This window comes from Chionomys nivalis, chromosome 14, assembly GCF_950005125.1.
Source record: "Chionomys nivalis chromosome 14, mChiNiv1.1, whole genome shotgun sequence".
Lineage (NCBI taxonomy): Eukaryota > Metazoa > Chordata > Mammalia > Rodentia > Cricetidae > Chionomys > Chionomys nivalis.
This window is the reverse complement of record NC_080099.1, coordinates 43151214-43177381: the sequence shown is the minus strand read 5'-3', so window position 1 is coordinate 43177381 and position 26168 is coordinate 43151214. Positions and strand designations below refer to the sequence as shown.

Sequence of the window (26168 nt, the reverse complement as noted above, 5' to 3'; positions counted from 1 at the left end):
ATTTTCTAGAGAACAGATTGCTTTTCAGTTTGTTGCTCTGGGAACCTGAGTCTCAGGAATACGTGGTCTTGCAGGGTTCGCTGCTCACCTTATTCTTGGTGTTGTCAGGAAGTCTTCAGGCTTGCCCATCAAACCCACGCCCCTCGTTTAATCTGCTGCGAATTGCTGTTGTGTTCTTGTCATTAGCAACGTAATTTTGTTACTGAATTTTCAGTGTCTTCACTGGCACACTTTGCTCTGTGGTTTGCTCCTTCAGCCGTCACCTGTACCATTTCACTTTGGTGGCTCATTTTACAGTGTCCACTTTTTTATGAATTTCATTGACATGAAACAGTAAATGTTTCCAGATCCTTTGCTGTCTGTATTCTATACCAGCAAACACAGCATAGGCCTTTCCAGGGGGTTTAAAGCGCTTTGCTGCTGACTTCACTCTGAACAGATTCTCCTCTGTCTGTAGTCACTTTCCTAAATCCTATTTCAGCACCACCGTCTTCTATGGCATTGAAAAGCTGTTGTAGGAGATACCAACCAATTCGCAGTCAGTCATAAATCATCTGTTTTGAGTGATTCTATAGTCCTGAATAATTCCTCCTAGTCCCACTTTTTGTTTAAGATCTTGGAAGAACTGGCGTATGTATAACTGTTAACCCCAAGGCTATGGTTCTTCTCTTGTTCCCTTGCCTCATTTTTGTGTTTTTGTTTTATGATTGGGTCTCTAGCCAGGTGGATGTCAGACTCACTACATGCACACACATACACACTATGTATGAAGATGAGCTTGAAGGCCTGCTCCCTTGGCCTCCACCCCTGAGTTGCGATTCCACGTATCACCACCACATCTTACTGCTTTTCTACTTCTGAATCCATTCTCATGTTTTAAAGATCTTCCTGTGGCATTGCTGCCCAGCCTTGCTTCACTGTCTAGGTTCTGTTCTCAGGGCTGTTGTAGGCCTGCAGAAAGCAGCCCCCCCTCCAGCTGTGTGGGAAAGGAGCGTGACCTGACTTCCTCCCCCAGGATGACATGCTAGACCATTGCCTACAATGTGGTACTCTCAAAGGTTTTCTTTGGGTCTTCACATGAGCCCTACCTCTGGCAACCGGAGATTGTTAACTAAAAGGTACTTTGCTGTACTTCTCAGGCTTCAGGCCCCTTTAGCCTTTGTGTCTTTGTAATGCTTCATTATGATGGCAAAGAAATGCAAGTTCAACATTGCTGTATTTCTCCTACTATGCGGTAACTTCCCTCTGGGTTAGGATTTTACAGAGGGCACAGGGGAGGTATTAAACAGCGGGGCTTTAAGTCACCAGATTATAGGCAGTGTTCTTCCCTGCCCATCTCCAGCCTTGAACTTGCCTTCTTCTTCCCTCTGGAACCTTGAAGGTCTGCATTCCTTTCCTCTGTGTCATTATCCCCTACACATTTTCACACACTGAGGACTGCTTTCTGTAGAGTTTCCACAAGGACCAGGCAGTTCTTTCTTTACAGTGACTTCTGAGACCTGAAGCTTACCTCATAATGAGTGGAAACATCTCAGACTGAAGGCTGCATCCAAGAGAAAGTAGGGGAATAGAGAGAACTCAACCCCAGCCTCCCTCAGTGAAGGGAACAGACAGACGATGACAGGCTCCTTGGATAGGGGTGCTTCTGGGAGTCAGACAAGAGGTCATGGGTCATGATCCTGAGTTCTCAGAGAGGAGATCACCTGTCACCGTCCTTGCCTGTTAGCAAGCTCTAAGACAGAGACGCCAGACAGTAAGTGCGTTGGGGTCTCCAAACACAAGTGGTTGGGGGTGCTTTGGGTTCTTAGACATGACTTATAGGAAGTAGCTAAGGATTTTAAGTTTTGTGACTTTTGTAATGAGAAAGCAGAATAACCAACTTTGCTTCTCAAATTACCAAATATTAAATCTAGCCACGGGGGAATGACACGTGGGCTAAGTGAAGCCCGATCAATATACACAGGGGGTAGAAGATGCATTTCCCACGAAGATGTGATAGAGAACATGAAAGATCCATGAAGAGTTTAGTAAAAGTTTATAGACAACAAAACACGACTTGCCTTTAGAGTAAGACTGGGTGGTATCTTTGAAGATGTAGATCAGTGCAACAAGCGCAGGATCCCAGAATCAGGGCCAGCACATACTTGGATCCTGGATGAAGGTGTGGGGATAATTAATTGAGAAAGGAGTCTTTAAAACAAGTACTGTAGTAAATCAGACATCCATATGAGGGAAGATGAAATGATATCTCATCTGACACCACACATGAAAAGTATCTTAAAATGTATCTTAAAATGCATCCTAAGAGCTGGCGATGTAAACCCAACAGAAAGCAGAGGAAAAAAAATAGTGACTCCTTAACTAGAATACAGGAAAGAACCATTAAAGGAAAATATGTTACGTTGAACTGCATTTAAATACAAAGGTTTCCATCCAAAAGAGAAATTATTCATGGTGGACCTACTGGTGCACCCTATAACCTCAGCTGTTTGGGAGGCTGGTTTGGGCAACTTAGTATGACCATGTTTCAAAATAAAAACAACTGCAAGAAAGACTGGAGATTTACTCAGTGGTATATTCTTTCCCAACATGCCTGTTGGCTAAAATTCAGCCCATGGTTCTACAGAAAAATTTTTTGAAAAGAAAGTTGTAGATCAGAAGAAAGTATCTATTAAAATGTGTATATAGTCAGTGACTTGTATCTAGAATATATTTTCAAAGATCTTGGTTCTTAAAGCAACCATCTAATTATTAAAATAGACAAAAACATTGGAAAGAACAATTGAGTAAGGAAAATACACAAAGAGCAAATACCGTATGTAAAGATGGCCCACACCATCATGTGCATGAAAAGACATCTGACATCATCAGTCAACAGTGCTGCAACTTGAGAAGTGATATCCTGCTAGGATATCTACAGTGAAAGTGACTGACAAAGTCCTGATGAGAGGAGGGGAAGCAGCCAGAGCTGTCACAGTCTGAAAAGGGCCCCAAACATTTTGGAAGACAATTTGACCATTTCATCTAAAGGAAAACATTCTTCATCATTTGCTCTGTTCTTGGAGATTTTAATGTAGTCCTGCTTGATGATGCAGCATTTCCCTAAGAGATGAAAATGCACTCCATATAAAGCCTCTGCGTAAATGTTTCTAGTAGCTTTATTCATAGCAGCCACAACTGGAACGCTCCCAGATGTCCATCATCTAGGGAATGAATAAACAGATTATGGTGTACCCAGAGCACTGGATAGGACTTACTAATAAAAGGATTAAACTACTGTACATGTAACAGCGTGGCTGGATTTCAGAAGCATTATGCCATGTGCGGATATTGCCAGCGGGTGGAAGAGGAGTGAATATAATAGAGCATCGGGAGTTCTGGGCTGATGGAGTCCTGGGCTGCGGTGGTAGCTACTTAACTATGTGTGAATTTCAGCATGTAGAGCTGCACGGTTATAGAGCAGTTAAGGAATACCTCAGTAACATCCACTTTAAACATGCACAGAAGAGTGTTCTGTATTTGTCCTTGTCTTTCTTGACAAAAATGCAAATTAAAACAATGAGATACAAAGACCTCAACACTGAACCTCATAGAAAAGAAAGTGGGAAGTACACTTGAATGCATTGGCACAGGAGACCACTTCCTAGAAACAATTAATAAATGGGACCTCCTGAAACTGAAAAGCTTCTGTAAATCAAAGGACACGGTCAGCAAGAAAAAACAACAGCCTACAGAATGGGAAAAGATCTTCACTAACCCCACATCAGACAGAGGACTGATCTCCAAAATATACAAAGAGCTCAAGAAATTGGTCATCAAAAGAACAAATAATCCAATAAAAATAATGGAGTACAGACCTAAACAGAGAACTCTCAACAGAGGAATCTAAAATGACTGAAAGACACATAAGGAAATACTCAACATTCTTAGAATCAGGGGAATGTGAATCAAAACAACTCTAGGATTCCATCTTATACCTGTAGAATGACAACTTATGCTGGAGAGGATGTGGGGTAAAGGGAACACTCCTGCATTGCTTGTGGGAGTGCAAACTGGTACAACCCCTTTGTATATCAGTATGAGGATTTCTCAGAAACTTAGGAAACAACCTTCCTCAAGACCCAGCAACACTACTCTTGAGTATATATCCAAAGGATGCCCAATCATATCACAAGGACATGTATTCAACTATGTTCATAGCAGCATTGTTTGTCATAGCCAGAACCTGGAAACAATGTAAATGCCCCTCGACCGAAGAATGGAGGAGGAAAGTGTGTTACATTTACTGGATGGCTGAAAAAAAAGTGACATCTTTAAATTTGTGGGTAAATGGATGGATCTAGAAAACATCATATTGACTGAGGTAACCCAGACACAGAAAAACAAATATCATATGTACTCACTCTTAAGTGGCACATATAGCAGAGAAAACCAGCCTACAATTTACAATCCCAGAAAACCTAGACAACAAAAAGGACCCTAAGAGAGACATACATGGATCTAATCTACATGGGAAGTAGAAAAAGACAAGATCTCCTGAGTAAATTGAGAGTATGGGAACCATGGAAGAGCATAGAAGGGGAGGGTAGAGGAAGGGAGAGGAGCGGAGAAAAATGTATAGCTCAATGAAATCAATAAAAAAATTTAAAAAGAACAGGCTCCAAAGCCACAGAGAAACCCTGTCTCGAAAAACCAAAAAAAAAAAAAAAAAAAAAAAAATTTAAAAAGAGAATGAGATAACTTAAAATGAAAAGAAAAAATCTCTTTGCTTGATGAAGACTGAAGCTCAACTTCATGTTGTTATGAGGTATGAGAAGTAGTAACTCAAGCTCAAACCTCTGAAGGTGGGACTCGAGTGATGTGTTCAGACACTAAGACGTATTTTTTGATCCAGAAAGCCCACTTTCAGGAATTGTTAGTTTATGTTTGTGTTCATCTTAGTGACAAGGGTACAATCACAATTTCCTTTAAAAGAGGGCTTTCAATCCAGAGTGGTATATATGGAAAGTGAAGCGCTCGGAAGTTCATGTATTCATGTGTGGATGTGGGATAGTTGTAGGAAATTGTCAAATGGAAGCTGCACTGCAGAAGTGACGTGTGTCGGGTGCTTCCATTTCTGTTTTGTGGAGCTGAGGATCAAACCCTGGGCCTTCCTTGTGTGAAAAAGATCATTTATTTTCTGAAAAGAAACATGTCCATATATTTATATATGCATAGATTGGGAGAGTTGATCCCGTACAAAAAGTAATATGATATGCCTGTACCATAGAAAAGATTTATTGTTTAATGTATGTGTATGTTTCCATTTTTTCTTTTTGTTGTTGTGGGTGTATATGTGCGCTGCATGTGAGTATCTGCATGTGCGTTTGAGTATATGCCCTTGCATGTGTGGACATAGGCGAGCAGTTCAAGTTGCATTTCTTCATCTATCACTTTACATCTTATTTTTGAGACAGGGCCTCTCTTCTGAACCTTCGAGTTACTGATTCCACTAGACTACCTGGTCAGTGGATTCCGGGGACCCACTAGGCTGCCTGGTCAGTGGACTCTGGGGACCCACTAGGCTGCCTGGTCAGTGGACTCCGGGGACCCGCTATGCTGCCTGGTCAGTGGACTCCAGGGACCCGCTAGGCTGCCTGGTCAGTGGACTCCGGGGACCCGCTAGGCTGCCCGTTCAGTGGACTCCTGTTTCTGCTCCCCAGCACATTACAGCCTCATGCCTTCTTGCCTACATTTCTATATAGGTACTGGAGATATGACCTCAAGTCCCTATGCTTGTATATCAAGTACCTTAGCCATTAATTCATCTCCCAAACCTTCCTTCATTGAGTTCCTTTCACTGTTAGTGTACCAAGTGGTTTTCAGAATCTGGTTCGGTGTGACCTAGGACAGCTTCCTGTTAGAAATGCCGTTTCCACTCTGTGTCCCCTGATTTTCTGAATTCATATGGTAGTGGGTGAAAGAGCAGACCTAGTCCCTGCTCATCAACCACGTGCGCTCTTCAACACTGTGCTGCTCTCTCAGTGTGTGCTCGTCTCCCTAAGCTCTGCTTCTGTTGAGGAGCAGTGTGGGTAGAAATGCTCAGAGTTCTGCAGACTTTGAAGGTGATGCCTCAGAGATGTTTGAATGCCACCAGGAAACGTCCATTAAGCAAAAAGAGCCTCAGGAAGGAGGTAGAGCATCAGGCCACTCTTTCTGAATATGGGGTAATGTGGGTGGTTGTATTCAATTTAGTTTGGATATTAAATGGATTAAAATGGACACATTCACGTTATGAACTTTGCCTCATCAGTGCTATAAAAAACTTTTCAGCCGGACTGTAATTTGACTCTCCTCCCTGTAATGTTATGCAATACTCCTATGGTTACAGAGCCCAGAAAAGTGGAAGCTAATGATTAGTTTGCTAAATGTGGTTCATGGAACAGTTCACGACTCTCAGACCTTCCTACTGCTGCTGCTGTCATTTCGCGGTCCCTTTTCTGGGGTAGAAGTTGCATTGTTCCTCAGAAAAATGTACAGTAACATTTGTCTTGAACCCCAAAACCAAGAAGTGTCACAGTGCGGAGGCACTTTGGGGACAGAGGGAAGGAAGATCATGCTAAGCACAGTGCCTGGATGCATAGGCTTCTGTAGTCTGGTGTCTGTCTGTCTGCAGGAGGAAAACAGGAAGCTTCAGATGATAGAGAAGGAAAAGAATTGAAGTCTCAGAGATCAGGACATTTGCTATAGTAGAACTGTGTGGGATTTGTCAGTCTATGAAAATGGTCCTTCCTTGTTTCTGTCATGCTTAAAGAAAATCATATTGCCCATGGTCATGTGTGAACATCGCATGAGCATCCTGCCTTCAGGAGTGGCAAAGTTTGTAAGCTAATGCCCTTCTCTACTTTGTCTGTAAATCTATGTCAGAGGAACACCTGCATAGTAGGGAACAGCTAGAGTTGTACTCTCTCTTGGGAATTACAGGTTAAATTCTTGAGCATTCTTGAGTATTTGACCTGATCCAACTAGAACCAACGTGGACTCTTTCTCAGCAAACGGAAAAGTGTGTCTGGTGACTCATCTCCTTTTCCAGTGGACATGCACTTAGCCCCGTAGACAGAAGCTCTTGCTTGGGGATCAGTCTTGGGAACTATTGAGAAAGAGGTAGTCCACTTTCAGTCTCTGTTTACCTGGCATGCTATTTAAATATCAGACTGGAAAACCATATCTAAACCATGGTGTGACTTTTTCTTACTCTTTCCAAAGGTGGGGCACATGAACTCGGGACAACCAACTAAAGGCACACTGTTTCTCTGGTGTCCTTGTGACTGGCTCAGGAATGGCCCAAGATCCAAGCCCTTCCAGCCGCTGTGAATTTAAGGACTTTTCCAAGAGATAAGGGGTGGAGTGTGCTGACTTGTTTAATTAAAAGGTTTTGCCTAGGTTCAAGTGCTGAACCTGTCTTCCACACTGCACAGTCTCTCTTTTGTGACTTGGTTTTGAGACCTTCTCTGAGGCTCTACATGTTGGCACTTAAATAACCTTTCACCAGCAAGCACATCAAACAGTAGCTTGTCTCCTAGAGAAGTCACTTTGTGGTGAGCAGAGTGGGGTGAGGCAGGTCCCACAACATCCCTGAATCTGTTTTCAATACTCTGGGTTGTGCCTTTGAGCTGTCTGTCCAGTTTTCACTTCCCAACCCAAGAAGGAGTGATAAAAGAGAAAGTCTCAGTGGAAACTGAGGCACTGTGCACATGGGAATGAGGATGTGAGCTGGAATTGCGGGACATGTCTCGGTCTTGAGGAAGGACAGGCTTTTCCTTCACACTCCTCAAGGCCCTACTGCCTCTCTGGCCCGTTTGTATGTGTCCTGGCCCATCTTCCCATGACAGTGGTACCCTATGACCATGAAGCTGTTCATCTCCCTGACCTCTCTCTTTTATTCTCATCCGTCTGTGTGCCGTTCAGGATGGCTATGTATGAATTGACATCAGCTGTCTCTAGCAATCCGCATGCTGAGGAATGCCTTCACCTCCGCCATATTCTTCTAGTGAATATTTGGATTTTTAATCATTTCTCTGATGTAATGGACAAAATAAATGTCTCTTTAACTTTAATTTTTGTATTTGGGTCGAGGGCTTTTATGTTTCGTGTATGAACATTTGCTGTTAATGTATTTTATACTTTGTCTTGTTCATTGCCTTTTCTTCATTTTAGATCCCAAAGCAGCGTCTGAGACAGACACTGATATCTGTGCGGAGTGGGAGATAAAGACGGTCACTAGTGCTCTCAAGACCTACCTGAGGTGGGGACTTCTGCTCGTGAGCAGCAAGCCACTTAGCTAGCACGCTGTCAGGAAGAAAACAGTTTTATTTGCAGCCTCCAGAGAGCTTCTGAGTGGGTGGCTAAGCTGTGGAAACAGCTTCTGTGTGGGAGCATTAAGTTCAGCCAGTCAGGCCAATCATAAATTGCCCAGGGTTGATGGGCTGTCACTGTGCAGCGGTGCCATGAGTGATTTAGAAAGCTCTTCTCTTAATGAGGTGTGTTAAGATGATTAGCCTCAGACATGCCCTAAACTATGGCCTTCCCTGAATTACCACCAAGAAAGCAAGAACTCCTGAGTCGCTTCTTTAAACACACTGGATCACACACCCAGCTTATTGCGACTGTTCTGTGTTTTACACAGAATATAGTGCTTATATTGGTTCTTAAGAATGAGAAAGTAGATATGGAGAAAATTGCCATTTGGAGAGACCCCTGTTTGGCTCTGCTGGTGTGGTTAACTGAATAAAAGGAGAGGGGAGGGAGAAAGAAAGAAAATATTACCTTGTACCATTATATACTATTATATACACTATCATTGCTTCCCTCTATCCCTCATTTGTACTATTGGCTCACTGCTTACATCTCAGTCATTCTGTCTCTGTGTCTCCCTCCCCCTTGCGCATGTACGCGTGTGCGCGTGCACCACACACACACACACACACACACACACATTCACACACCTGAAACTTGCATTCGGTGGGAACACTACTAATTCTGTAGTTACACAGGAAGATGGGTTGTAGTCTTAAACAGGAGAACTGGAATCATGGGTTGGGTAAGCCTCTATACTGACTCTATAAAGATATATGTGGTTCAGCAACAAAGGAGGCCACAGAAATGGAGTTGGTAACGCAGGCTTTATTTGGGGGCACTGAGAGTAAGATTCAGTGAAGGGGTGACTAAGAGGTGAGCTTGGGAAGCTTGCTGGATGAAATTTGAGCCACGAATGATGAAGGGTTTTTATTATTTAAGGGCTCATTACAGATGGTTGTGTGCCACCATGTGGTTGCTGGGAATTGAACACAGGACCTTTGGAAGAACAGGCAGTGCTCTTAACCACGGAGCCATCTCTTCTGCCCTGATTATTATTTGAATTATTAGAAAAAGCTCATTAGTATTTAATCATGTTCACACACAGTTGATCCAGTGCCCTGTATCCCTTAGGTACTTTGAAGTAATACTCCTCTTGGGAGCAAAAGACATACACAAAATTTTTATGGCATTTCAAGAAACACTGATTTCAACAGCAAGCTTCTGGGGAAATGAGAGTCTGAGGCCAGCTGACGCAGATATGTAGGTGGTTGCTTGTCTCTCAGACATGTCCTAATGCACTCTCGCTCGTGAATGACTCCTGACTGAAAGGAGGCCTTTGGGTTGGTGCTGGACTTCTGCATCCGCTCCTGCCACGAGAGAGGGGAGGAGTGGCACCAACACCTATAACACTAGCATCTGGGAGGTAGAAGAAAGATGATGAGTTCTAATTCAGCCTAGGTGATATAACAATGTTGTAGGGGTCTGCTTGATCATTTCCCTGCCGCCCAGATTCCAGAAATAATCACACAGAAACTATATTATTTGCAATACTGTTTGGCCAATAGCTTAAGCATATTTCTGGCTAATTCTTACATTATAATTTAACCCATTTCCATTATTTTATAATTCACCATGAGGCTCGTGGACTGCCGGCAAGGTTCCAACTGGCAGCTGTGTCTTTCTCCTTTGGCGGCTACATGGCTTCTCTCTGACTCCACCTTCTTTCTCCCAGCATTCAGTTTAGTTTTCCCTGCCTAGTTCCTTTCTGCTAAGCCATTGGCCGAAAACAGCTTCTTTATTCATTTGGCAATAAAAGCAACACATATACAAAACCACTTCCCACACCATAACAAAGTGCTGGTGGTGGGGAAGAGGTGAAGGAAATGTTAAACTGAGAATTTCAGGTGAAATGCCACATGCTTTCAGTCAGTGTGGCTACATCAATTGCTGTTGTTTCTCCATGCCCTGCGTGTTAGAGCTGGGCTGTGCTGTTTGCCAGCATTCAGGGTGCTGCTTACCAAGAGTGGTCATCTTACTGTGGAATTGACTTGTCCATGTCTCTGTATTTTTATTCTAGAATGCTTCCAGGACCACTCATGATGTACCAGTTTCAAAGAAGTTTCATCAAAGCGGCGAGTAAGCATTTTTTTGGTTGAAGTTTCAAGGAGAAAAAGAATAGATTTTTCTATTTCGAGGAACATTCAGAATCCCAAAATAAATACTGTCTAGCCTGCCACATTCTACATGCAAAATGTCTGCATACAAGCTTGAAATTCTGTATCAAAATAAAAATGAAATGGAGTCAAGGCTGCTAGGGGCTTCACTTAGGCTTTGACTCTCCAGTGCAAGAGGAAAATGTCAGAGGGAATAGGAGGAGGGAAAGAGGAGACAGAAAAGCAGCTTTGACTATAGAAGTTGTAACTCCCTGGGGTTTTTTTCCATCTTTAAAGTAACATTATACATAATGAACCAGACATTGCACATTTCCTAAGTTGAGAGTTGGAAATATTTCCCTGAGTATGACACCATTTATGTAACGTTACCGTCCTTTTTCCACCATGTCTTCCATTTACAGTCTGATCGTTCTTTGATTCTATCATTTGAGGCCCCTAGTTCATATTACTGGTATTAAAATACATAGGGATTAGGTTCAAGCTATCCTAAGTATACTGGAATCTGTCTACGTGGGGCAGTTAGATTCTCTATCAGATTTAAACCTGGCAGGACTGATCTTGGTATTATGATGCCCATAGCTTGTGCGTCTCCCTGGTTCCTTTTAGCCTTTAGGGTTTGTTTACCCTAGTAACACTACTGGCCTACTTTTGTAAGTACCTAATGTTCTAATAGCCTTATATACTTGAGCTTATCCTCTTCACCAAGGAGGGGAAAGGCATGGGTGAGTGAAGATGGTGTTTATGTGAATTCTTCCTCGGGAGAGATTCCAGCCCCATAGCAGCCATTCTCTAATTAAACCTCACATCAGTTCTATAAATAGGTATGATGAGTATTAGCAATCTATTTCCCAGAGAAATGACACCACTTCCCCAAATTTAATCTAAATGTGTCAGGCTGTGTTACAGGTTATGGAATGACAGAAAGATCTAAGAATTTTACCTGTCACTGCTTTCTTTCCACTAGGCTGGTGTGTGGCACATAACTTAGGCACAGGGGTGGTTTCTTTGATGCATCTGGATACGTTATTTTGAAATTTGAGACCTTTGTAATGTTCGCATAAGATCTGTTTACCACTTCACAAGTGCATAACGTTCCTTCTTTCCTTGAAATGAAGTTGGCCCTCTAGGGAGCCAGCTGCTCCCGTGTTTGTTCCCTTCCTGGGTGTGCAGTTGACCAGCTCCATTTCATCACAGTCAGTGTTGGATGAACTCTGATACAGAAAGCACATCGCTAGGCCTGTCTGAGGAAGCCATGCTGGTCCTAGGCACGCACACAAGGCAGACTTGTAAATCCTCGAGAACATCTTCCCTGTGTTAGGGTTGAGGCTTTAGTTTCCCTTGGTCTTGTCTTTCCACTCAACTGTGATTCCCATAAAACATTACCCCTTTACTTCCCTCCCAGAGCTGGAAAACCAAGAGACCCGAGTCTCTGAGATCCACAGCCTTGTTCACCGGCTCCCGGAGAAGAACCGGCAGATGCTGCAGCTGCTTATGAACCACCTGGCGAAGTAGGTTCCTCTCCTCCTGCTCCTTCCCCACCCCGGAGAGTTCTCACCTTCACAGTGAGGTCATTCATAGTGAGGTCATTCACAATGATGTCATTGTGGCTCTCCCTCCTGCTGTTGTATCAGGTAGACTGGAGGCTCAGAAAAGAAGCATGTCCTACAGTAACTGCAGAGAACACAGTTAACGCCAGGTGGCCTTTACCGTGGAGCCTTCAGAGGGCCGCAGTGTAGGTCACCAGAGGTTGCAGGGGATTTTGCTCTTGTGGTGATCGACGGCAGTCCAGAGTAGATCAACCATTATGTTGGGTCCCATGGAGTTTGGGGCTCTAGATGTTCTTTTGATGACTGAGGAAGAGCATGTTGTGTGGCCACAGAATCTGGGTTTGAAGCAGGTAGTGGTGATGATGGGTGAATGCAAAGTGTTTGCTTAACCCACGAAGCCGCAAACTCTGAATTGATGTGTTTCAAATCTGCCCTGGAGTGTTTTGCGCATGCCTTTACACATGTCCTTCAGGTAAGCTGATATTCTTCTGTAGGAGACTATTACGGTTAGTGGTTAGTTTTCATACACCTGTCAAGCACTTGATGTTACCTTTCTTGGTGGCGGCACTTATGTCTACCATAAAGGTGTAAAAGGCTCTTACAAAGAACCGAGGATGTTCTGAGTGCTGGTGAGAAACAAGTGGACAGAGTCAAGGAATTTTCCATTATTGATCTGTTTTTTTTTTTTTTCTTTTTGGGATGCCCTATCAGAACTGCATATTCAGAAATAATTAGGAAGCATGGTTGAAAACGTGTGAGTTTGCAGGGAGAATGCCCCCCGAATGTCAGAAGAACCTTGATGGCATTTGTGTAAAGAAGTGGAAGTCTGGTTCAGAAAGCAGCTCGTGATGCTCTGAGATGGATTTGCTGCTCGTCCATACATCCCGCAGTCAGGCACTGACTACCTAGAAAGCTGGTTTTTATCGTTACAAACAGAGCTTTGCATCCCCCAGGCAGACACTGAGATGGGAGGCTGAGGGTGGATGCTCAGCTGAGTATATAAAGGGTGCTTGTGAGTGGGTGACGGCCCCTGTGTCTTCAGGCTGGGAGCAGCTGGAAGGGAGAAGGGTTGGAAACTAGCCCAAAGCAGTATGATTTAAATGAGCTTAATTAGGTCAAGAGTTAATGGTGTCCCATCAGAACCCATACTGAAATTTTCCCTGATTGTAATTTGCCCTGAGGATTGCTAAGACTATTTAAAGAAGAAAACAATTAAAATAATAAAAACAGTCCATCCTCTTTCCAACTTAAGATGTCTACAACTAGATAGAATATACAAGTGCCAGTGGTTTTGACTTCTTACCTTTTAACTGATTTATACCGAAGTTTTTGTTTGTTTATTGTTGTTGTTGTTTGTTTTTCTGGGGTTGTTTATTTCATTGCATGTCTGGAGCCTTTTGTGTTATTTGATGACAGTTTCAGGAGTTTCTTTCGAGCTAAGGAAGTCTCAGATACTACCTGAACAGTGCTCTGGCTTACCCTACTCTCCTTATTTTAGAGCCTAGCCATGAGGGGAACTGAGCTCGTGGCATGAGCTTTGTTTAATTCTAGTGTTCTCAGGCTCAGACTTAGCCTAGGACTGGCCTCAACTATTGTTCTTGGCCACTTGCTTAATGGTCAGCTTCCTTCCTAAGTTTTGGTTTCGTGGCCGACTGCTAGAAAAACCAGTCTTCTCTTCTTACCTACTGTTTGCCTGCATAGCTCAGCCTCTGAATGAAAGTTAGACGTTATGTATTGTGTAGTTTTTTTTATATTTTATAAAATTTTATATTTCTATAAAATTTATAGAAATTATAGATTAAATCTCAAGAAAAATGCATTGGGGGGCTGGGGTGGGGCTTAGAAGGAAAAGATAAAACCCCTGACCTCTAAAGCAAAATTATTACTAAGATGTATCCAAGTCACAGAAAAGTTGGGCTTGTTCCAGACCGCAGAGGGAACATCAAAATTACAGGCAACCGAGCGCATGTTTGTGTTGATCCAACTTAAATCTACTATGGTAATTAGATGTTTTCTATTTGTGTCTTGGGATCTAGAATGCAGTCTGGAGTCACTTGCCTGCAAATGTGGCTGGAACCACCCAGAGTGCTTATGCACACTGGCATCTCTGGGCCATACTGTGCCTCTACTGGCAGCTGCTGCATTTCTGGGTTGTTTCCCCAAGAGTTAATGCACACATAGACCTTTGAGAGACACTCACCTGCAGGAGGGGCCATATATAAACTTTTTGTTGTTGTTGCTGGCCTTTTGTTGTTGTTTTGTTAGTTTTTTTGTTTGTTTGTTTTCAAGACAGAGTTTCTCTGTGTAGCTTTGGAGCCTGTGCTAGAACTCACTTTGTAGACCAGGCTGGCCTTGAACTCACAGAGATCTGCCTGCCTCTACCTCCCAAGTGCTGGGATTAAATGGGATTAAAGGTGTGCACCATCACTGCCCAGCTATATATAAATATTTTTGAGGAGAGGGAGATAGTATTAAAGAGGAATAGGAGTTGAAAATGTAAGCTTATTAAAGATGGAGTAAGAAAATTAACACATCAAATACAAACGATGTTATTGTCATTATTAAATTGGTTTTTTAAAATCTTGTTTTGATTTCTCCAGATTTTGCATTAAATTGAACTCTAAGCACATGAATTTACTTTAAGTAAAACACAATGCATTTTCATTCTGAAGAAGATCAAGCCCAGTTAGCTTTGGATCTCTGCAGTTCTGCCTCTTTAAGCCTCAGTTTTCTGGGGTGTGTGTGTATTTCTGTGGCTTCACCAGGTAGGCCTAGGGGGAAGGGATAACTTCTAACAGAAACAAGAAAGAAAACTCCTGGTCTTATAGTTGTGGAATAGAAGCGCAATGGATGAGTAATACGGACCAGTTTCATGGTGGTTTCCTGATGTTTACACATTCCATGACTCCAAGTGTGTTGCACGCCCCACACGTATCATCCACAGTGGCCTATCCTTAACTTTATTAAACCAGGAGGATTTCAATGCACTCTCTATGCATCAAGGGTCACTATTAAAAATAACCTTTCACAGCTGGTCTCCCCCAAAACACTACGAAGTGAATCTTACTCTCTTTTCTTGATGCAGTTACCCCTGTGTTGCTAGGTACACAAAGACAGAACCTCATCTTGCTGCTCATGGGTGGTACTGTTTTGCTTAGGGTGCTTTGGGCTTCAATAAAGAGAAAACCTAATTCAAAATGGCTTAGCAAGGAACCTGTTACTTCATCACAAAACGTCAATCCTGAGAGCTGGTTAATTTGTGACTTCTGAAGGACACTGGTTATTTCCTGTTCAGCCAGCCTCCTCTCAGGGTCATAAGATGTTACATTGTGTCCCTGCACATCAGTGCTTGTCAGGAACGGAAGAAACCTTGTCTCTTCTTGAGCCTCTTCAGGAGTCATGATGATGCTTCCCAAGATGTTCTCCAGGATTTACCATCAAAGGTTTTTTTTTTTTTTTTTTTGTGTGTGTGTGTGTGTGTGTTGGTACAAAGCAATTATCAGCAAGGTAAAGGGAATCATCATGATTAGGTTATCAGAGAGGATTTACCGGAGCTGCTGCAGGAGGCACAGACACTGGAATGAAAGCAGAGCTCGTAGGTAGCTTGGAGCCTCCCTTAGGCAGTGTATGGTGTCCATTCCAAGTAGCCCTAGCAGAGCATCATTCAGCAGATGTTAAGTTTGCTAGTGATATTTCAGTGCTGTGCTGACTCAGCCAGGGCATACGGGACCAAATGGCCAATTTCTGCAGTTTAGACTTGTATACACCAAATTATGAGATTTGGGGGTAAAGAAGTAATAAAGAAGGCAGAATTGATTCTGTGCTTATGCTCTCCCATTCCTGGCTATTTTCATCACTCCATTTGATGTGTATTTTGATCATCTGCATGTTGTGACTTTAAAAATGCTAACAGTGTAACAGTTATGGAGATCGTGAGAGAATAATGGGGGAATATTTGGCATAGAAGTAACAAAGACTTCCTTTTTCACAGAAGTCTTAAGGATCTGGTGGCTTACATTTTTTATCCTCAATCCTATGACTGAAGCCTAAGTACTTTGAAAAAGTACTTTTTTTTTTTTAAGAAGAAAGTAAATTTCTTTTAGGATCTAGAAACAGTGGGTTGAGTTCATGCAGACATGCTCGTGGATATAAGACAAGGTAGGCCTTGGATCCCGAAAGGGTAGGTAGGACCTAATGGTTAAATACCATTCCATAGAATTCTTAAGGGATCAGAATAGAAGGAGGTGGGCACCAATGAATGACACTGGCATATATCACACACATAACTCTACTATGCTTTCTCCATCCCAAGCTTCAAAGACTAAATTCAAAATGAAGTTTTAATTAAAAGCATGAAAAATGGTAGTACTCTTTTTTTTGCCACCAAATCAAATAGCAATGAGAATTTGTAATCACATTCACTGCAGTTAATGTCTCTGATAGAATCACTGTCTGAGATGGATGCTCCTATGACTTCTCAGGCTGCCTTTCCATCAGCCGTGTATCCCATCGCCCAAACCCATGTTCTCTCTAATAGTCACCAGACTCCTTACTGCTGCCAGCATGGCACTGCGTAGCTGCTCGGCCACTGGTGGTTGTGGCTTGATCTCCCATGGAGCTGTGTCGTGACTGCTGTTCCCTCGTTGTCCTCACACTTGTTGTCCTCCACTGCCAGGCCTGTCTAGTTTTGACTGAACTGCTCTCTATTTCTTGAATTCATGTACTTCTTTCTATTTCTAGCACTAACTCCCCAAGCTGTCAGTCTTTCCCGGGCTGCTAGTAAAGCCTTCTCCCTGGTTGCAATGGCTGAGTCCCTTCCAGTCCATGGACTGTAGGCCTTGCAGCTAGAGAACTTGGAGCACAGTATGTTTCAGTTTGCTCTGTTTTTGTTTTTTTTTGTTTTTTTTTTTTAAAAAAAGCAAAAACAATGAAAACTTTAGAAGCAGCAGGCGGTGGTGGTGCACACCTTTGGTCCCAGCACTCGGGAGGGAGGCAGAGACAGGTGGATCTCTGTGAGTTAGAGAACAGCCTGGTCTACAGAGCTAATTCCAGGTACCAGAACTGTTACACGGAGAAACCCAGGCTCAAAAAACAAACAAAAAACAAAACAAAACAAACCCAAAATTTTATAAGCAGTTCTACCATTGCCTTGATGATGAAACCCTCCATAGTCTTCAGCCCCTTTGGACTTCGCAGCTCTGTCTCTTATAATCGCCCTGTGTCTCTATTATGGAATGCATTGTCAGCAGACACTGAGGGATACTGGTGGAGCTGAAACATGACTAGTCTCGTGGTCATTTCTCAGACATCTCTCCTGGTTCATCTTTCCCCTTTCTCGGTCATTTCCTTCTCTCTGGAGTGGTTGCTCCATAGCCTCTGCCTGCCCAAACTCCCTCCTCCTAGCTTCAGCACAGACACATGCTTCAGCCTACACGATTCCTTCCTGCTTCAAGCACCGCTCACTTTCCTGAGCCCTCGTTATCTTCTCTTTCTCCCTTTTTATGTATACCACTTTCTGCCCCAGCACAGTTTGCTAAACATCTCTCTTATTTCTGTTAGATCAGAGGCTTCCCAGGGGTGGCCAGTTTGTCTCCCTTGCTATTCTTTCTTACCTAGAGGTTGCAAACTGGTCTCTGGCTAGAGTAACCACATGTGTTCTGTTTGGTGATACTGCCACACATTGTTGGTTTAAAAATCTAAACAGGTTTCAGACACTTTTATAGGGGGTAATTTTACTAGAAAAATTCCAGTGTCTGTGTTAGCAATTGGCTAGAGCTGAGGAGAAGCCACACTGTCTGCCAGAGTGTGCCTCTCCAGTTTTCTATAGCTCCCTAGAGCCCCATTGTCTCTTGTGCCTGGTCCAGTTCTTATGCCTCCTCCCTGCCTGATCATAGTGCATGTGTTTGGGTTTACTACCAATCCACTAATCTCCAAAGACAGAATTTGGAGACCAGGAAAACAAACAAGCAGAAGCGGGCTACGAGAACTGTTGACCTGACTGCCTCTTACATTTTTTCCTCTTGAAGGACCAGCTATTTATGATAGGTCGGAAGCCTCTGCAAGAACCAGGAGATACTGCTTCCAGTGGTTTCCATGCTCATAAGGCAGGGAGAAGTTGTTCTGCTCCATTTGTCTTAAGACTAATGATTCTCAAAAGACCCTCTCCAGGACTTTTTGGCAGAGGCTAAGGAAACCCTATTTGAAGAGAGGACAGCCACCTATTTTAAAGCAAACAGACAGCTTATCAGTTTAAACTAGTGCCAATGCAGAAGTAATCAGAGATCAACCCTACTTTAAACCATTGTCAAATACTTTCAGCTTAAGAATTTCATGGTCTGTGGCCTTTAGGGTTAGGTAAAATTTCTTTTACCTACTAGACACAAATTAAGTCTATTAGTCTATTTTCTTTCTTTCTTTTCTTCTTTTTTTTTCTTTTGTCTTGAAAGGAAAATCCACAAACTTTCCATATTCACCTTTCTCGTCCCATGGAGCATCCATCCCCCAATGGGGAATGCTTGGCTTGAAGCCACTGGTTCTCTGCAAGGCCTGTTGATTGGGCCTTTTGTTGATTTTTAGTTGTTCCACTCCCGTTTGGATTTTTCAGTGACTTTCCTGTTTTATAATTTATCCTTTCGAACTCAAAGCGTCAGTCTTGACCTTGCCTCTCACATTTTAAAAAGGGTCCCTCTCTTTTTCTCCTTAGCTTCTGCCACTGTTTTCTGCAGGTGGTACTGTGAGAACAAGAGTAGCGACAGTCCCCTGCCTTAGTTCCTTCTTTGCCAGGTCTAGCAAAGCCTGGAGTTCTGCATTGACTCTGGGAACTGGTGATTAAATGTCTTTTGGGAAACTGAAGGCCTTTCTGACTGAGTACCACACACTCTTTGCATTGCATGCTGAGTATTTTCTGAGTTTTCTTTGCTGTTTAGCTAAGTTCTCTTACCCAGGCTGATCTCAAGTTCCCTATGTCCCTAGGAATGACCTTGAACTCTTTTGGCAAGAGTGGTCAGCGCAAGTTGAGCCAGTGGCTTGTGGAATCTAGGCTGACCTCAAGCTTTCTATGTGGCCAAGGATACTCTTGAACTCCAAGTCCCACCTTTTCTACCTCCTGAGTGCTGAGATTATTGGTGTGTGTCACTATACTGGGTTTACATGTTACTGCTGATCAGAACCAGGGCTCTGTGCATGCTAAGCAAGCATGCTACAAACTGAGCTACATCCCGCCACAGAAGATACTCTTTTTACACTGGCTGGTTTTCACCAATTCTTTAAGTAGTTGTGATTCATACATGGTAAGGAAGACAGACTTGTAGGAATTTGCAGTTTATGTGTAGGCACTGAGAGCACAGTGATTAAGGGAGAACTTAGAGGAGCCAAACTGCCTGATTTGGATCTAGTCTCTTCTATAGCTTTGCAGGAATCAGTTGCTCCCCACATCCTCTTTCTGTGTATGAATGAATATATGATGGTGTTAGGGATGGAAGCTAGGGCTCCATACATGCTAGGCAAGTGGTTTACCACTATGATATGCCCCCAACTCCACATGGCATTTCATTGTATCATAAGCATTTAAATAAGTAATCAGCTTCTCTGACACATATTGCAGCCAGCCAGCCAGCAATGCATTGATGAATTCTGTATGGCCTCCAAATAATATTGTGTAACTGAAGCCTGATAGCTTATAACTTCCTGACCATAGTCCCAGACCTTTATAACCTCTAACGACCAACACAGAGAAGCACAAGCTGAGATGATGTTGGCATACACATAGCCCTAGAACCAGGCCCATGCATTTCAGAGGGGAAGCTAAACCCTAACCGGTTACTAGTGTTGAGTGGATGGAGCTTTCTTCATAGTTGTGTGGTTGGCAAGCAAAGCCTTTGGGGCTAGATGCTGATGAACACAGCACACAAGGTCCTTCCTGCTCGAAAGATTTCTGTATGCATCTGTACTTTAAAAAAAAAAAAAAAAAAAAACTTCTCTTGGTTCTTTGTGTGCCCAGAGGGCTGAGCATCTCACCGTCCCTAAGCAAAAGATGAGCTAGCCCAGGGCCAGCTGGGAGAAAGAGCTGTTATATCTGGTTTCAGGTCTCACCCTACAGCAAACCTCACACTTCTCTGTGAAGACTCAGGACCTCCATGATTCATTGCCAGGGAGCCAAGCACCTGCTCATTGGAGCAAGCCTAGCAGAACTGATTTCCGTGGAAGGGCGGCTCTTGCTCCCCCTTCCCCTCCCCACTCTCCTGCTTCTTGGTGTCACAAGACTGATTTCATCTCAGAAGCAGCTGTGTTTACTTCAGCTTAATAATTCTTAATTTCCTGAAGGGGGACATATTATATCACGACATCTCTTCTTAGTCTGCGTGATCTGGAAACTTCCACCCATCTCTGTGATATTTGAAATGGTGCTGTTTGTGGGAGACTGACTTTCCTTCTGTTCTCTCAGATACTTTCCTGTATTAAACAGGGTGGTCCTCTGTGAAGTGTATGCTCCTTGCTGCCCAGATTATCACCCAGCATGGTCTTACATATGCGTCTTGAATGTCCACACAAAGAAGACTGCATACATGTGGCTTTATTTTCCCTTAGGAGACACTCTGTCCTTTTTACAGTTTAACTTACATAAGGTTGGAAGAAAGGGTAAGATATTGGGAACCACCCTGCCAGTCCTCTGCTTTGTTGCTTTGTACAGGGATATTTTTCTTTGAGCAGTTCAGCATTCTGATCTTATTTCCCATTCTGTAATATAAATATAAGTCTGTTTTTTGTTTTTGTTTTTTTGTTTTGTTTTGTTTTGTTTTTAACCTCATCCTATTCAATGGCCGGGAAAGTAACCCAGAATGTTTGGTCTTGTTGGTGTACTGCAAGGTCTTCCTGTACACTTGAAGGTGAACATGATTAGGTCCAACTTTATTAAAATCAGGCCTTCAGTGAGAAAATAAAACATCTTAGGCTTCAAAGTAGGGATGACATGTTGATTTGTTTGGTTGTAAGCAACAAAAGCTAGCTTGTAGTAATTTAAACTATGTGTAAAAAAAGGAAGTTTATCGAGAGGCTTCTGGGGCAGTAACATACTTGAAAGCAGAGCCAATCAGGTATTGCAAAGCTGTCTTGAGGTTCCTCCTGCTATCTTGCATCCCTCTTTGCATTTTCCCCAGCTACTGTCTCTTCTCTTCTAGACGGTTATCCCAGATTTTACTTCTTATTTGACAGAAAATGTAGATTCATTCAGAACTTCCTCAGACTTCTGCCACCAGATCAACGCCTGGTGTTTGCGCCAGCCATCCTGTGTTCCCACCTAAAGGCAGTCTGTCACGCTCATCCTGTGGCTATAGAGCCCATCACTTGGGACCTCATTCATTCATTCAGTCCTCCCATTTCCTTCTCCTACCCTCTAGTTTTTCACGTTAACACATATGCATGTAATTTCCTCAGCTCCTTAAAAGCTAAGCAAACAACTGAAAAGAGCCTCCCCAACCCATGCCCTCTTAGCCAGCATCCCATTTCCCTACATTCTTAGAGCTTCTTGAATAGTTGTCTGTGCTCACTATTCACGAGTACCGTCTTCCTGTTGGTTTTTCTTGAACCCAGTTTCTAATAGGCTTTCTACCTAGTACTGTAGGGAATGCCTTATAAAGTGTTGCCTGTGACTTTGTGTTGCTGAGTCAGCTTCAGACTTCCTTTCTTTCTTCCTTTCTTACTCTTCCTGCCTTGAAAGAATTTCTTTTCCAGAAGCTTCTAGGACACTACACTCTCCTGCTCCCCCTTACTTCTGTTTCTCCATCTTGCTAGCTGTGTCCAGGATATAGCCCTTCAGTCCTTGGAGATGTCTCCCCGTACTTGTGCCTCCTTCTCTAAGATACCTTCCTTAGTTGGTCAGAGAATTGCATCCTTCTGTCCCAGCATTCCCCACCCACTTCCATTTCTTAACCACCCCCCAGCATGTGTTGCCATCAAATAAACTTTATATGTCACTTACTTGGTTGTTTGCTGTTGTCATCTTCTCCTGAACGATGAGCTCTGTGAGTTGACAATGCCCACCTGACCATCACTGCTCTCTATGCCTGGCACCTAGACAATGCTTTGTCTGTAAAAGTAGGCGCTTGGTGATTATTCATTGAACGAATAAATGAAGAAAGACTAAACATGTATTCAGGGAAAGTATCAGACGTCACCTGTTGGAGAACTGACTTTGCAAAGTCTCAGCTCCAACCACTTCTGTTTTCTTGTGGTTCTTCTACAAGTCAGCATTTCTAGCACAGGGTTTCCATAGCCGTTCTTAGGTAATACACACAGTAGGGTATTCAGCTGGCGTATGTTATGAGCAAAGTCACCCAATTGGAAATCACCCCCCCACACACACACACAATGATACTGTACTTGCCATCCTTATAGGATGCTTGGTAAGTAAAAAGTGTCAGTTATTCGTGAGCTCAGTGTTGACTGAAATTCTATTCTTTGCCATAAAGAATCTCTACATTAGAAACTTAAGGGCCTGGCACAAATGCTACCTGTTTGGGGCATCTGAGCAACTGGAACATGCATCATTATGTGAAGATAACACCATCATAATAAAAAATACAGTCCAAGCTGGGCAGTGGTGGCGCACGTCTTTAATCCCAGCACTCGGGAGGCAGAGGCAGGCGGATCTCTGTGAGTTCGAGACCAGCCTGGTCTACAAGAGCTAGTTCCAGGACAGGAACCAAAAAGCTACAGAGAAACCCTGTCTCAAAAAAAAAAAAAAATACAATACAACATTTTCTTATTCTAATATCTTGGCATATGTCCTAGTTCCTCAGAATGATCTATTCTGATTTGACATTAGCTGGCACTTCACAAGGGTCTAGCTTCCCTTCTCTCCTTATCTTTGGGCACACCCTGGACCGAGGGCATTTGATATTTAATAGAATGAAAATTCTGGCTTGGTTCACCAGTCCCTCAGAACTGGACACACTTAATTGTCACTAGGAAGATTGGGGTCTTCTGTGTCTTCCCATCTAGATGCCTGGTCAGGTTCTTTCATCCTCTGAATTACGATTTTGCTACTTTAAGACATACACTTCCTTTCTAAAGAGAGCTGTCATATAAACAACTTTGCCTACCACTCATTTACGAGCTTCTTTCCCCAAATTATTCCTGATTTACAATGTCATTGGTTTCAGTCCTCACCAGAGAACCATGGCAAAAACGTAACTAGCTCTGTGTGACATCAGTTTGTTGGGTTTCTTGATATGAATGGTACATCAGAAATGGCTTTTACTCATGATTAAGTCTGATCTGATTGGGCAGAAATTGAAGGTAAGTCTTACGCAGATGTGTGATGCCATCTTGCCCTGCAGGTGCTCCCTTCAGATGGCAATGCAATACAAAACTAAATTCCAAACTTGACGATAAAGCTGCTTTTTAAAAAGGAAGCTAAAATTTCCAAGTAGATTTTGCTTTTAATAAGTGTGGTTTCTGTTATATACTCTGTGTTGTTAAATGGCTGCCTCCCGTTTGTGTATTCTCTGGGACTTGCCAGCCCACTGACCGCCATGTTCTTCAGTGCTACTGATGCCAAAGATAATCTCTGATGAAGGAGACGTGGCCGGGGCTACACTGACGGGAACACTTGGCCTTCGGATTCACTTCTGTGTGTATTAGTCTATTGTAGCATTTTCTGAGGACAAGGCAAGTTGCTAAGTGTTTATTTCTATTGGGTTATAATAAGGAATAATTTGGCCTGACTGAGTTTCTCTTCCTTTTCTTTGTAAACTTGTTTAATGCCCAGTTTTGAGCTAGTTTCCCAACCTTTTAAGTTTCTTCAGCAGTAGATTTAGAAGAATTCTTTTTTTAATAACTTAAAAAATATACTTACATATAGCACACACACACACATACACTCACACACACTGTACACTGAAAATAGTGTACAAAGTAGCCATGGCATTCTAACTTGGGCTTTCTACTCTTGGCCTCTTTATTTCAGAAATTTTATATAATAACCATGTGTGCTATTTAAACAGTTATAATTATTTTAATGAGAGGAGCAGGCTCTGCCTCTGAGCCCCTTTTAACTTAAGAGGCATCTATAACTTCATGTAGTGGGACTGGGTGGAACAGGGATGGGGACAAGACAGTCAATCTCTGGTTATTCTCAGACAGAATCCCTTTTGTCTACCTCGTCCCCTGGCCTTTGTCTGCACTTCTGCTCTCTGGCACCTCTGCCCCGGTGAGGGCTGAGGTTAGAAGCCCTAGAAATGGAAAGACCTTGTCATTTAGGAAGTTTTGCATTCTGTTTGCCTGCTTGATTTATCTGAATTAAGATTGCCATGACTGTTAACGATGACAGTTTATTTTTCTGACTTCTTTAGACATCAATTAAATAAGAGCTTTGTATAATTAGTTTTAAATTAGAGTAAAATAACAATGAATCCACACTCCTATGAGGCCAACTTGCTTTTCCTCTATCCTAGGCTCCTCTTTCTTCTCGATCTGTCCTGATTTATTAGCCCTGTGCTTTCCCCCCCATCTACTTCTGTCAGATCTGCTAGGGTAGAATTAGAACCCCTGCTGCTGAAGAATAGTTTTCTCCATTTTACTATAATTTAAGAAACTAAAGGAAAACAATATTTTATGACACATGAGAATTTACTGGAATTCAAATTTTAATGTTTATAAAGTTTTACCAGAACACAGCCTCACTCATTTGCTTCCATATTGTCAATAACATCCGTTAGGCTAAAGTGATAGGTTAGAATGTTGCAATAGAAGGCATAACAGCCTGCAAAGACAAAACTATTTCCCAGCCAACCCTGTAGAAGAAAACCTGTACTGTATGTTCTTATTTCATTAGATGCCTTGTTGCTAGGACCTATTCAGAAGGGCTGACTGGTTGACTAACTTCTGCCAGGCACACCATCCTACACAGGTCCTCAACAATTAGCATGGGACCTCTCTATTAGAGAACAAGAACTCAGCTCAGAGAGGAACCAGGGTCTGTTCAAAGATAAACTGTAGCACAGTGCTGGATGCCAGGACATAGGTGTGACGTGCATGGTGTAAGAGCTCAGGTAGGGAGCCCAACTCTACTTGAGAACGCAAGAAGAAAAGACCACACAGTGGAGAAGGAAGAGTAGGGGCTAAAGCTATGTCTTTCCTGATGGTTACTTTTAAGTGTAACATTGAAATTGTTATAATTATTACCTAGAATAAGGGTTGTCATTTTAGCAAGCATTCCTTTAACATTTCAAATGTGCATATGTGCATAACAACTATTGTTCTGTTAGAGGGTCAACATTTTACAAAGCTATGTAAATAAGCATTTTATGTACTGATTAGAATTCATGATCATCAATATGAAGGTTTTTTTTTTTTAAGTCCTTATTGGTTATCTACTTATGATAAAGGGACAGTAGGCTTTTAGGTTGTTAACAACTCGAATTTATTTTGAGGGCTATAAAATTATATCTTGGTTTATTTAACATTGGCTGTACTACTAGAGGTGTGTGTGTGTGTGTATGTTTGCATGTAGAAAGTAGATCTTTAGGCCCATAAACAATCTCCCCAGCCACAGTGTGATGAGGAGGGTCAGAGAGATTTTTATTTTGAAGGAGCTCCTAGTCATTTCTCTTTTCAGTGAGGTCTGGATGCTGCTAATAAGGATCACAGTGACCAAAGATGCACTTTGAATCTTGATATTGGCTTTGCCTTTTAACTGTTTTCTCTTTCCTATAATCACCTGTCTGCCCATGCAATACTCAGAGGTTTTTAAGGTTTCTCAACACAATGCAAAGGAATTCTCCTTGTTTCTCAACTTGTCCCCTCTTCTATCTAGCCATCACCCTAAAGCATTGACTGATCCACTGCGAGGAATACAATGGCAGTATTAAGAAATGCATAAGCTCTGCAAACCTTTGCAGTTCTGTTGTTAGACAGCTCACCAAACTGTACATGTGCGAGAGGGTGTGTGCAGGGTTGTTTGCTGCAGCGTTGCTCAGAGCATCCAGGAAGGAAACAGCACCAAGTGCCTGTTAATGTGGAAAGGGGTAAATAATGCTGGCTTACTTACAAGGCATTTGAAAGAATGAATAGCATTTATCCTAAAAAGACAAAATTTGGCGAAAAACACAAA

At 42.6% G+C, this 26168-nt stretch overlaps 1 protein-coding gene across 2 annotated transcripts in view; it reads left to right on the top strand.

Moving 5' to 3' along the window:
• Arhgap26 (Rho GTPase activating protein 26) overlaps positions 1-26168 on the top strand; it is a 392964-nt gene that overhangs the window by 238836 nt on the left and 127960 nt on the right. For both annotated transcript variants that reach the window (XM_057788492.1, XM_057788491.1), the window contains exons 15-17: positions 8197-8284; positions 10415-10473; positions 11914-12019. In XM_057788492.1, the coding sequence (XP_057644475.1) occupies positions 8197-8284; positions 10415-10473; positions 11914-12019 (253 nt within the window). The remainder of the gene's footprint in view (positions 1-8196; positions 8285-10414; positions 10474-11913; positions 12020-26168) is intronic.